The 13,641-nt window shown below is 38.3% G+C and overlaps 1 protein-coding gene across 3 annotated transcripts in view; it reads left to right on the top strand.

Moving 5' to 3' along the window:
• RHEB (Ras homolog, mTORC1 binding) overlaps window positions 1-13,641 on the top strand; it is a 46,577-nt gene that overhangs the window by 13,136 nt on the left and 19,800 nt on the right. For 2 of the 3 annotated variants that reach the window (XM_081282960.1, XM_081282961.1), the window contains one exon: window positions 9,142-9,213. In XM_081282960.1, the coding sequence (XP_081139086.1) occupies window positions 9,142-9,213 (72 nt within the window). Of the gene's footprint in view, window positions 1-6,957; window positions 7,030-9,141; window positions 9,214-13,641 lie in introns of all 3 variants that reach the window. The other variant, XM_081282959.1, reaches the window with a different exon arrangement.

The following is a 13,641-nucleotide window of genomic DNA, read 5'->3' as shown; positions in this document are numbered from 1 at the left end:
GTTAGTCCCTCACACCTCTCTCCCAGGCAAGTGCTGATCTCCTTTCCATCCCAGTGGATTAGTTTTATTTGTTCTGAAATTTCACAAATTGAATAATGTGGTAAGTTTTTGTTGTACTGTGGGTAGTATTCCATTGTATAGTTGTACCTTCATTTGTTTTTCCATCCACCTATTGGTTGTTTCCTGTACTTAATTATTGAGGAATAAAGTTGTCACAAGCATTTGTATATGTCTTTGGATGTAGTATTCTTCATATTCTGTAAGAATTGTTTCTTGTTACATATTGTGAGTAAAAGTTCTTTTCAGAAATGTATATTGTAAATATTTTGCTTATGATTTATTTATTTTGTATCATGTGTGGAATCTTTGCCTACCTAAGGATCATAAAGATTTTCTCAGAAGTTTTCCTCTAGAAGTTTTATGGTTTTGAAGTGGGTTTATGATTAATTTCAGATTTTTGTGAAGATTTTCTGAAACTCAAGGTAATTTACATATAGAAAATTTATTCTCTTTCAGCGAGTTTTGACAAAGTTGTGTGACTACAATCTGGATATGGAATAGTTCCGAAAGAAAGTAGTTTGAATAGAACCCCGAAGATGATCTGTGCCTCTTTCTAGTTGTCCCTCCCCACTTTTTGTTTTTCATCCTTGTAATTGTGGATTTTGTTTTATTTACAGTGCTAGGAATGGAACTCGGGGACTCACACAGCATAGGCAAGCTCTTTACCCTTGAGCTGCACCCCTACCCCAACCCTGTAATTTTGTCTTTACCAGAATGCGTGATAAATGGTGGCTCACACACCTGTAATTGTAGCTCCTTGGGAGGTGGAGGCTGGAGGATCACAAGTTCAAGGCCAGCCTAAGCAACTGAAAAGACCCTGTCTCAGAAAAGGGCTGGGGATATAGCTCATTCTTAAAGTGCTTGCCTAACATTCACAAGGCCCTGAGTTTGATCCCCAGCACCAAGGAAAAAAAAAGAAAAGAAAAAAAAAAAAAAAACATGGTTCCATACTTGTTCAGCTGCTTTCTTAGATTTCTGGCTCTAGAATCTTCCTATGATGATCACTTAAACCAATTATTAGAAGGCAGCACTGATTGCCTGTGTCTTTTAGAGAAGTAAAAGTTCATGGAGGAATTTTACTTCTGGACTGTCAAGAGTGGGTGTAGAGTCAGAGTGATGTAGGTAAAGTTCCATAAAGTAGAAGTGGCTGAAGGTGCTTATCACTGTGGAATACAAAATTATGAGCTAGAAGATAAGTAAGTTGAATGATTCTCCTAAGGAGATATTATACTTTTTTTCAGTTCTATTTTCATACAGTTAATATTGTAATCAGGATGGTTTTGACTGCAAATTAAGTCATTCTGGTTAGACAGAATGGATGGATGGAAGACTAGAGGTTGATTGAGTGGACAGTCAACTCAAAAACAGGTTCTTTCCATCCTTCCTTTTCTGTCTTCCTTGATGATGTTGACTTTGAGATGGTGTGGAATATTAGAATCATCTGGGGGAGGGAGTTTTTAAAAGACCCAGTGCCTGACCTCACATCCTGTACCAGTTGGATCAAAATCAGTGGATGTGAGATCCAGACAGTAGTTTTGGAAATTCTAAGTGATTCCTGGGGCAGCCAAGTTTGAGATTCAGTGTTCTAAACTCTCCAGAGCTTTGCCTCTCCAAGTATGGTCCAGAGACTTTGCTAGAGAAAACCCACACCTCACTTCAGAGCTATGAATCTGCACTGAACTCTTTGCATTAATGTTGGACAACACTGCTTTAGAATACTGGTTTTCAAAATTGGCTGCAGATGGGAATCACTGGATGGATTTTTAAAGATTTAAATACTGAAGCATAGGTCCATCTCTAGAAATTCTGATTTGTGGGGGAGGGGGCGTCCTAAAGTATTACCCAGGTCCAGGTTTGGCTACTGTATCCCCATATATACTTAGCATGTTCATTTGTTTGCTGTAAATTGGTAATTAGATACAGCAGTTTGATCAGGTTTGGATAGTTTCTCCCTTCACCCCACTGATTGCAGAGTGGTGGTCTGTGTTTCCATCAGAAGGCACATAAAATCTGAGTATTTCTCTCCTTATGGTGTTGATAATTGCTGGTGATCATTATTGCTTAGCTACATTTACTTATTAGTTTAAAAAACCATGGTAACTGCTGAAGCTGTATCCTCTTGGTTACAGGAAATAGATATCCAGATTTTCTCCCATTTATTGCACTTACTTTGAGTGTGTTTCTCCTGATTATCTTTTTTTGTACCTAGGAAGGCGTTTCATCTGTTCACTGTATTCCACTACCTGAAGTTGTGCCTGCTGGCACATAATAGCTGCTTTAAAAATAATTGAGTTTTATGAATGTCTTAATCTATAGAGCATGAGCATTCGGGTATCAGAATGGAATGAAATGTTACCAAGCTTGGAATTATAAGAATTAGAGCTGGTAGGAGGTAGAAACGGAAGAAAGACATATTGGGGAGCTGATCTTGTTTTACAAAAGCAGTTCTGCCTTTATCTAAAGAAATGAGAAGGTCAAGTGAATGCTTAACTCATTTAGCTCCAGGGAATTGGAAAGGTGAATAAACCAAATTCCTCTTCTGTGGAAATGTCATAATTTAACTCTATGGAGATAAATATCCAGAAGTCGCAGCTTGCCTCTGGCCAGTAGTTTTCTAGTTGATTCTTTAAATTCAGTTGTGTTCTTTCAGTTGTTTTCCTGCAGGTTTCATTGATGTCTGAGTTCCTTTGTAAAGTTAGAGAGCTGGTTCTTTTCCTTAATTGCTTCCAGAGTTTGAACCTCTATTTATTTGACCTATTGTTCAAGACTCCTCAAACTAGAATCTACATACTATTGTCAAGTATTATAGCCAGTTTCCTGTAGGACACACACTATGTACTTGCACCCCCATGGGTTTATTTAACTTGGATTGGTGGGATGGAGTTGTAAGTGGCTAAGATTATTTTCTATAGGCTGCACTCATCTTCAGGGTCAAACATGCAGCACCCAATTGCAACAGCACCTATTGAGATCTTTCTCCAACCATACAGCAAAAGGGAGCACAAATTAGTGCAAACCTTTGGCTTTAAAAAAAAATATATACATATATATATATATATATATATATGTATTTTTTTGAATATATATGTATTTTTTTTGAAATATATATATATATATTTCAGAGGCAGGGTTATAACAAGCTACCTGGAATGGAATTATTCAATAATGAGACTGCTGAACTATTTTATGAAAAGGTTTAGAGGACACCAGGAGGGAGCAGGTAGAGAAAAGAGAAGAGCTATGGTAAGCACTGGTGCCAGCCTATTTCTTTGAGTCAGTGATGATTAATAACAGCCAGGCCTGCATCACAGGATTGCATCACAGGATTCAGGCTCCATTCAGAGTCTGATGTGCACGAAGACTGGGTGGATGAGAGGATTTGGAGTAGAGAGTGCCTCCTGTATGTATCTTTTAATCATGGCTGTGTCTTAATCCTGGCTGGCCCCTATTATGTATTCTTTAAATGCTCATGATCTGAGCTCCTGGTCTGAACTGGAGTATTAGGGAACTCCCTGGAGGCTGAGGCCACTGATTGTAATAGTTGAACTTGTTGCCCAAGGGCAGTAGTTCTCAAACTTCACCTCTGGGGCTTGTTTATATTCTTCCTAGAGCTTTCCATCCTGGAGGTTTAAGTAGATTTAATAATTTGCATTTATAACAAGTACCCTGAGCTAATGCTGGGCTGTCCTCTCTGCCCACACTTAAACATGTAGAACTGCTAGTATAGGAGGAAAAGGAGTCACCCATAGAGGAGCCTATGGAGATTGGGTGGAGAGGGGAAGACCTGATTTGTTAAGGGTCACCAGCCCACACAGGTGCAGGGGATTTTTCCAACAGTTAGGCAATAGCATTCAAGTAGATTAAGATCACAGAAGGCTCAGAAAAAGGAAATTGGAGGCTTTTGACAAAAGGGTAATGGGAAATGATTTATCTTGGAGTTTAAGCTACATACAGAAGGAAGTGAAACCTATGGAATTGGTGATTTAGGGTCATGGTTTACTGTAGCATATTTCTAAGCTTTCTGACTGCAACCCAGTAAGAAATGCATTTACATTGTTACTCAGTCATAAATGTGTATAACGAAGACAAATTTCATGACACCTTTACTTACAACCCAGTGTTCTTGTCATGGCTCATTAAGTTGATCTCATGATCCAGTGGTGTTGAAACACTGCTTCAGAGGTGGTCTGAATGCACTGCCAGAGTACTTGGTCAGCACTGGGAGGCAGGCTACTGAAGTGGCATGGAGATCATACTGGTGGCAAGACCACTGGGCTTTGAGGCTAAGTTGTTCAAGAGTGTACTAGCATGAACATCAAAATTCCTTGAAACAATGTTAAGAATTTGGACTAGGGACTGGGGCTGTAGGTCAGTGGCAGAGCCACTTGCCTAGCATGCCTGGAGGCCCTGGGTTCAATCCCTTACAGCAAATAAATAAATACTGAAAAAGAACTAGGGAAGAAGAGGGCAGTCCTGAAAATCAGTATATGAGACTTGAGAGACTAATTAGTAGACAGAAAACCTATTCTCCATCATCCCAGTGAACTAGTAATATGTAAACTGTTCTAGAGAATAGTGGAGGGTGGGGGTAGGACAGATAGTACAATTAGTTTTTCTTTTTTCAGAACACATGAAAACAAGTTCAAAATTAATATGAAAACTATTAAAGTAGTTGTGTAAAACAGTACCTGTTTCTCGGTAATCACAAAGTATAAGTATCAGCTAACAACCTTGAAGGCACACCCTCTATAGCTAAAATATTGGGTAAAAAAACCTTGCAGGGTACTGTTTTGTCTTGCCAGTTTTTTATCTTTGCCATTTTTACCTGTTAAAAGTTCAGAAGAGTGTTTTACTTTTGGCTTTTGTATTGGTTTTTGGTATTTTTGAGGAATGAGGCATTGAACCAAGCACTCTACCACTGAGCTACATCTTCAGCCCTTTTGATTTTATTTTGACACAGGATCTGGCTAAGTTGCCTAGGCTGACCTTGAACTTGGGATTCTCCTGCCTCAGCCTTCAGAGTAACTGGGATTACAGGTGTACATCACCAGGCCTAGTTTAAATGATTTTTTATGGTTTGTATATTTGGTGTTTTTTGGTTTGGAGGAAGAGTATGTGGAAATTGTTTGTGGAGATTGGGATGTATTCTTTTAAAACCTTTTGGTAACATGTGTTAGGAAATGAGTGATTTATGTCTGTTACTGTGCAGATATGCTTACACCTGATCATGTGCTGCTTTTCTCTTTTCAGATCTCTCTTGGATTCTTGTCATGTAACTCTTTTCTCCCAAGAGTTGATCTGGAGTTTGGGATTCATCTTCAGTTGTACAGATTTATAAGCCTTCTAAGCGCCAAGTCATCTTTAGGAAATAGTTGGTATTTCAGAACCTGGTTTTTTTAAGGACAAAAGCCAAGTTAATGCGTGAAAGTATGAGGGAGGCTTTTAAAAAATGATCACAATGAAGAACATAATTGGCTATAGATCAGCATTGGCCTTTTAGTAGCTGCCTGCAAGCTGCACACAGAGCTGGACTGCAGTTGCTGAACTGCTTCCTCAGAGACATCCCCTAAAGCCAGAAAATTTGGTAGCCAGAGCTGAGAACACTTGAAAATAAGTAGGGGGATTTGCTTACAAAGATTAATATTCAATGCTGACTTATAAAGATTCAAATACTAGTTCTCTAATAATCCCACTTTTAATGAAAATGGGGTAAAATAGCTATGTCATGTCAGCAAATAGAGCTTTTTTGTGTGTCCATTTTTAAAGTCTTAATAATTAATGATCTCCCTTAGGGGGAGAGTCCAAGGGAAAATCATCTTTTCTCTTCAGTCCCACTTATGCTAATGTCCTCCCAGGGGCTGTCTGATTGAGAAATCCAGTTTATGCCAACTCTGGTATCCCAACTCAAGACAGACACCAGTCAGGATTTTGTTTTTGCCAGAATGATTACTTATGTTTTTCAAGTTAAATGTTAATATTGTCTGTCAAACAATTTATTCCCTTTATAATAAAAATAGGGAACTCTGAATGTGTAACAATATTGTATCTTTTAAATATAGTCAAGCCCTTTTATTTATCCATTTTTTCACTTTGTTGTGCCCAGCCCTTCTCTCATGCTATCTTGTTTAATGTATGTAACTTGGATGTATTTTGCTTAAATGTGGATTTCTGCATTTCATATGGTAGTTCTAGAGGCTGTTCACCCCCTCCTTCACCCTTCCTAGTAAGTTTTTCTAGGGCCAGTATAGAGGCCAGTGCAGAGAAAGTCATCTCCAGGGTTTCTGCTAGTTTCCCACCTTTGGGGATCTTATATATCATATATGACCTCTTTCTTTTGTTTTATTTGTTGACTGAATGATTGATTGCAGTACTAGGAATTGAACCTTGGGGTGTTCTACCAGTGAGCTACATCCTCAGCCCCCCCCCCTTTTTTTTTTTGAGACAGTCTTGCTAAATTTCTCAGAGTAGTTTCAAATTTGTGATTCTCCTGCCTCAGTCTCCCCAGTAGCTGGGATTGCAGGCATGTACGATCATGTTCAGCGCTTCTACTACTTTTAATCCAGTCCTACTTTTAGCAACATTACAGGACTCTTTTTATCCTCTTTCCTTTTTTCTTTATAACTTGGACCTTTATCTTAGGGTAAATTTTGTCCTCTGCTTTCTTCCTTCTTTTCATTTGTAAGATGTACATACAGTGCCTCATACCTACATAAGGTTAAAGGTTTTTTTTCTTCAGGTAATAATGTTAGATATACATAAATAAGAATTTTTTTAACTCCCTTTTCAGTTTCACTGACAAGGTTTTTTTCTCTCTGTTCACTACTTAAAATAATTGTTACATTTTGTGGGCTAGCATATACAGCATGGTTTCTTTTTTCTTTTTTTTTTTTTTTTCAGTTGTAGATGGACACAATACTTTTTATTTTTATGTGGTGCTGAGGATCGAACCCAGTGCTTCACACATGCTAGGCAAGTGCTTTACCACTGAGCTACAATAGCAGTCCCATACAGCATGATTTCTTTTGAACACAATCTAGTTGAAATTGATGGAGTTTCTAAACTACTGTTGCATCCCTATATGGTAGACAGACCCATGATTGGATGCCAATGAATACTAGTTATTGTTCCTTTGTCTCTATGAACAATATCAAGTTAAGATCTTTTGTAGTATCTGAATGGAAGACTGGGGTCTGAGCTTTAATCTCATTCGTTGATTTAGAAATGAGTGTCTAGGGGCTGGGGATGTGGCTCAAGCGGTAGCAAGCTCGCCTGGCATGCGTGCGGCTCGGGTTCGATCCTCAGCACCACATACCAACAAAGATGTTGTGTCCGCCGAGAACTAAAAAATAAATATTAAAAAATTATCTCTCCTCTCTCTCTCTCTCTCTTTAAAAAAAAAAAAGAAATGAGTGTCTACATGTGTCAGGTAGTACACTGGTCTTAGTGAACAAATAAGAGGACAATTTCAGCTAACCTGAAGTAGTAAGAAGTAGTGAAACAGGATAGATAAGAGACTGTTAGGGGCTAGGTGCTATCTTAAGTCAGGTGGCCTTCTCTGTAGAACTGATGTTGGAGCACAGACCAGAGTGACAAAAATGAGTCATACCATCAGATCTGGAAGGTTGGTAGCTAGAATAAAGAGGCTAAGGTAGTAGGAACTTGGCAGAAACACCAGGGATGTGACTGGAGCCTGGGGGGTTCAGGGGCCAGAAAGGCAGCCAGAACTGGCAGGTTGTGGTCAGAGATGAGAATTCATTCTGACTGCAGCAGGAGTCAATGGGTCTGACGATTTTCTAGCTGTCTCCCAGCAGATCCTGCTTTTATTCCAGCTTTTTAATGAATTGATTTAATTTTTGAGCCTGTGGGGAATGTCTTGGTGTGAAAACCTTTCACAGCTTGTGAGTCTGCCTCCCTGTGGTTTTGTGCCCATCATTACAGACCCTAGCAGTGCAGGGTGTGATTGTCATACATACCTTTTGAGATGGAAGAGAATATGGCAAGCATGTGGAGCATGTGTTTAATAATGTTCTGAGGATGTGAAAGAGAAAGGTTTAGAAGTGACATGAGGGAGGAACAACTTTCTCTCTCTCTCTCTCTCTTTTAGTTGTTAGACCTTTATTTATTTATTTAATATATGGTGCTGAGAATCAAACCCAGTGCCTCACACATGCCAGACAATTCACTGCCGCTGAGCCACAATCCCATCTTGATGATAATTTAATCGATTTGAGTTCTCCATGTTTCTTCCCAGAATAGTTACATACCCTGTTCTGAAGTTCTCCAGTAGAAATTTCAGAAAACAAATAGGGAAGTGGGAAGTTCTTGTGTTAACATGTAGGCCCAGTTGGTACTGGTGAAATCTAAATATTTCTTTTTTTTTTTTAAGAGAGAGAGAGAATGAGAATTTTAATATTTATTAATTTTAGTTTTCTGCGGACACAACATCTTTGTTTGTATGTGGTGCTGAGGATCGAACCCGGGCCTCACGCATGCCAGGCGAGCGTGCTACCGCTTGAGCCACATCCCCAGCCCCTAAAATATTTCTTAATTTTCTAGACACTCCCAGGTCTTTAATGCTGAACAATTGGAATAGGATTTCTATCTGAAGGAGTTTTTGAAATAAAAGGCTTATGTTACATGTTTTCATATTACTGATTTTGAAAGCTATACCTGGTAACGCTTTTAACAGCCATATATAAAAGAGCACATGTAAACAACATTTTCATAATAAAATTAAATAGCCAGATTTCGAGGACACCAGAGGAAGTCAGCCTAGTTTAGATCTTCTTGAAGAGTTTACAATTTAACTGGATATGTGATGTCCTTATTGGTCAGTGATACTTGTTAATGTCTTAGAATTGTTTAGTTCATAATGGCTTAATTGCTTTAAGTCTTATATAAAGCAAATTAAGGAACGGTACTTTGCTTTTTGAAATTGCTCAAATGATAATTACAGATGTTTTCTGACCCTGGTCCTTTAGTTTCTTCAAATTTAGAGTGACTTTTTTTTTTTTTTTTTTTAAGCAGAATCTGTCTACCTTAACATGCCAGTACATGCTGAGCTGTTGTTCTCTTCCATAGGGAAATCCTCACTGACGATTCAGTTTGTTGAAGGCCAGTTTGTGGACTCCTATGATCCAACCATAGAAAACAGTAAGTATTGTTTTGAGTTCTTCTAAGTTGAGAAGGCTTCTTTTGCATACAGATGGTCGTGTGTATTCCTGGAGGCCTTTATTGTAGGGAGATATTCAGTTTAATCTGTGTTTTTCCAACTAGGGTCAAAGAAAGTTTCCAGAAACTTTCTCTACTTTACACTGAATGATTATTTTCATTCAGTGCCCAAATTCCTTGCCATGTAGAAATTGTTACTCATGTCACTAGGATCTGGTCCTCTCCTGGAATGTTCATATGCAGAATATGCTTTAAGAAAATAGTAGTAGAGAGCACATTCTTTTTGTTGTTGTTTCCTTTCTTTCTTCCTCTCTGAAGTAGCCTTTTTAGAGAGTTCAAGCTGAAAACACTCCATACCCTAATCTCTTACTCTTGCAGAAGCTTAGCTACCCCCAACCACTTCCAGCCCTAAAGACATGAAAGAGGTTACAGAGAAACAAGCTATTCTGGGGTTGGAGCAAATAGTTATAGCATTAAAAAGAAGTTGGCTCAGGGAACCTGTTGGCATTTCGGGCCATGTGCAGAAAAAAAGCACAGACAACCAGAACCAGCCACAACCAACCTTTGTTTAGTTTGAATCAATGGTTTAAAAATCTTCCACAAGAATTCTAGGGACCACAGAGGATAATCTAAATAGTAACATCCAGGGAAGCTGAGTTGCTGGGAGTAAAACTGATCTTATTTCAAGCTATTTTAGAATCCTAGGTAAACCCTGGAACCAGTCTTCTCAGATTCTTGAAATCAGGTCTTAGATCTAAGATTTGTCAGCAGGAACACAGATTTAAATATGGGATGGATCAAAACCTTCTGGTATGGTAGACATAAAGCAGACTGAACAACTCGGTTCATGCCTGCATCTTGCAAAAGAAGTACTTCAGTGCTTTGCTTTTTAACAGAGGGTTTGCAGACTGCAGGTTAGAAGGGCACACTGCTTGTTTTTGTATAGCGCAAGCTAAGAATGATTTTTTTTTTTTAAGTCCAAAGAATGTTGTGACATGTGAAAAGTATATGAAATTCAGGTTTCAGCACCCAGAAATAAAGTTTTATTGGAACATTTATGTTATTGCCTTGCTTATTTCTTTACATATTATCTTTGACTGCTTTTGCTCTATAGTGGCATAATTAAACTGTGTGGCTTACAAAGCCTGAACTATTTACTCTCTGGCCCTCTACAGGGAAAGTTTGCTAAACTGCTGGCTTAAAATTGTCTTTTGTGCCCCACTATCCTGGTGAAAAAGGAAATCTGTCCTTTGCTAAACTAACTCAAGACCCACTTTTGGAAGTAAGCACTGCTGGTTATCTGCAGAGAGGAGTCCTGAACAGGCTGTATTGCATTTAGCTGGGTACTTAGAGAATAAGCACATTAATTTGATGCTAAGGTGAATGGTTTGGTTATCTATCTGCTGGAATAAGAACATAAGAAAACAAAGATCTTAGCTTTAATATTTGCCAAATATAGTAAATTGGGACTTTATGGTCTTAAAAAGATAAGGCTGATTTGGGAATTTTATTCATAGAATAGTAGAAGATCATTTTCTTGGTAGCTCTGCATGTAATAATGGTTATTATAATTGTAGATTTGTGCCATTTAGAGTTGAGTTGGAAGGAAGATCATGGTGTTTTATATAAATAGATTTTCTTCATAGGTAAGTAATTGATAGAAGAAAGTTCAACTTACATATTATCTGAGAAAATTATCTTAGAAACAGAATGGTATAACTCTGCTTTTTTTGAGATGGGGTCTTGCTATATCATCAAGGCTTGTTTCCAATTATTGGGCTCAAGCAGTGTCCTCTCAAGTAGCTGGGACAATAGGCACACACCTCCTCTCTTGGCTAGACTTCTCAACAGTGTCAATGTCATCTTTATTTGTGTTTTTAAATTTTTTCCCTAAATGCTCAACAGTGAGGGCTTTTTTTTTTTTTTAATCTCAAACATGAATTCAGTTTATTCATTAAAGTCTTTTTTAGGCAAGAGCAGAGATGAATGTCAAATTTCATGACTCCCTTGAGGGTTTGTGAGGCATATTCTGGCATGAAAATCTGTTCAATTTCTGTCCACTCTGTGTTAGTCAGCTTTTTGTCACGATGACCTAGCAAGAACAACTCAGAAGAGGAGAAGTTTATTTTAGGCTCACAATTTCAGAGGTTCAGTCCATGATTAGCCAACTCTGTTACTCTGGGCCAGAGGTGAGGCGGAGAGAACATCATGGCAGGGCATGGCAGAGAAAGCTGCTCTCCTCCTGGTAACCAGGAAGCAGAGAAGGCACTTGAGGAGTCAAAGACAAAATACATAATCCCCAAGCGCTTCCTCTGGACCACTTTCTACAGTCATGTCCTACCCACCTGTAATAATTACCACCCACTAATCCATTCAAATTATTAATCCACCAAATGGATGAATTCACTGGTTAGGTTATAGCTTTCCCAAGCATTTCACTTATCAGTATTCTTTGTCTCACATGTGCTTTCAGGGTCCATGTCATACCTGGACAATAACATCATGTTTCTGTTAGTCTTTGCTAGACTATCTATTCTACCCTGATTCTATTTGGTGGAAAAACATTTTAGCAATAACAGTGAATTCTAAAGAGAGGAAAAGGTTATTGTGAACATTTTGCTAATATGGATGATTTTCGGATTTTAAAAAATACAGTACTCCCTAGGTCTGGAAATTATATAGCAATTTATTTTATAGTTATCTTTACAGTGGGAGAATGGGCTATTTATAGTAGACATTCAGTGGTGTCAGATTTCAATGAAGTATTACTGTAAAAGCTAAAATTTTGAGATCCTGTCATCTTTAACAATAGGGGTATAAGAAAATAACTTGAATAAAACCACATGTTTTCTAGTTTGGGAAAACTTTTAGGCCAGAAATATGCATATGCAGAAGTGCTTTGTCATCTACTATTGCATTAATCAAACAAAATACAGACTTACTGATACAGTAAAATTAAACAAATGTGAGCTTATCATTTAAAAAGCAAAGATAGCAATAGTTTATAACCTCTGCCATCTCACAGTAGCACTATTGATGAATGATAAAGCTCCTATGAGAATTTGGGAAATTCTAGAAGTTTTGCAGTGTTATCAAGCTTGCCTGATGCTAGATTTTCTCAGTGGGATATGAATTAAAAACAATACTGAGCACATTACAAAGTGAGATTTGTGTTACTAAAGTAACACAAATCTCACTTCATGAATGCCAAATTTTAGCAACCTCTGTTAGCTTGCCTAGTAGCTGCTACTGGTAAATAGCTATTAATCTACTTAAGGGAATTTGAGGGTTTTAGAATGGAGTGTATTCATTTCTCTAGTAATTGAAAAAGGAGGATAGAGAAGGCTTAAGGAGAGTGATATCAAGAGAAAGTCAGCTTTCTGTTTCTACTCCTGGTTGGAATTAGAGGACAGAATAGACTTGCTGCTGTTCTGTCCTCTCTTCCATTTTTTTCTACAGTACCAGCAGAGGCCCTTTCCCATGATAAAATAGAAGGTCTTCAGTTTCATTTTCTGCTTTGTGTAAAGGAATTTAAATCCCTTTATATGTGAAGATCTCCTTGAATGTTAGTATTTTCTTTACTTTATTTTTTAGGCACAATATATTTCTTGCCCTCTTGCTCTTAGGTGACTGGCTAGTACTTCCCCAGGCTCCTTGACTGATCTTGTGCATCTCCCTGATTTAGCAGTATAGGTTGCTTTGCACTCCCCGTGACCTTCCCTCTTCAGTTTGCTATAGACCCACAAATGTGCCTCCCCAGCCTCATTCTCTTCATTGATATGTTTATTTAACTGCCCTCATTATCTTGGTTATTTAACAAGCATTGCAAGCTTAACCAACCAAACTATTCATCCCCTTTCTCTTCGACCCCCAGTATTCTTCCCCAGTCTTTTCTTAGATTTAGCAAAAGCTCTCTTCATCTTACTATTAAACCCAAATTTTAGAATCATCCCAACTCTATTCTCTCATGACCCACTTCTAACCAGTCAGATCCTTTTGGTTCTGCCTCTGAGCACATCCAGAGTCTGTCTCCCCCCCCCCCCCCCCAATCCAGTCCATCATCATCTTTTAGAGATCACAGCAGTCTAGTTAGTCAGGATTGCTGGTTACTGTGTCGTTGGCTTCTGCTTGACTACCTTTTGACTACCGCTGTGTTCATTTTCACCTGTTATTCAGGTGAATATTACCAGAGTGACCTTTTAAGGATATAGATCAGATCAGGTTACTCTCCTACTCAAGAATCTTGGTTTCCCATCACATTGAGAATAAAGATCCAAAGTCTCCTAAGGCCACCTTATACTCTTCCAAACTGTATAACTCTCCAGCTAGCTATCTACCTGCCTTCTTTCTTAGCTTCAGGAGCTTTGACATTATTGCTTTTTTTCACTTCCCTGTGACCTGTGTCAAATG

Source organism: Spermophilus citellus (genome assembly GCF_964194105.1).
Source record: "Spermophilus citellus genome assembly, chromosome: 3".
Taxonomy (NCBI): domain Eukaryota; kingdom Metazoa; phylum Chordata; class Mammalia; order Rodentia; family Sciuridae; genus Spermophilus; species Spermophilus citellus.
The sequence above is the reverse complement of the archived record's forward strand: the minus strand, read 5'-3'. Positions and strand labels throughout refer to the sequence as shown.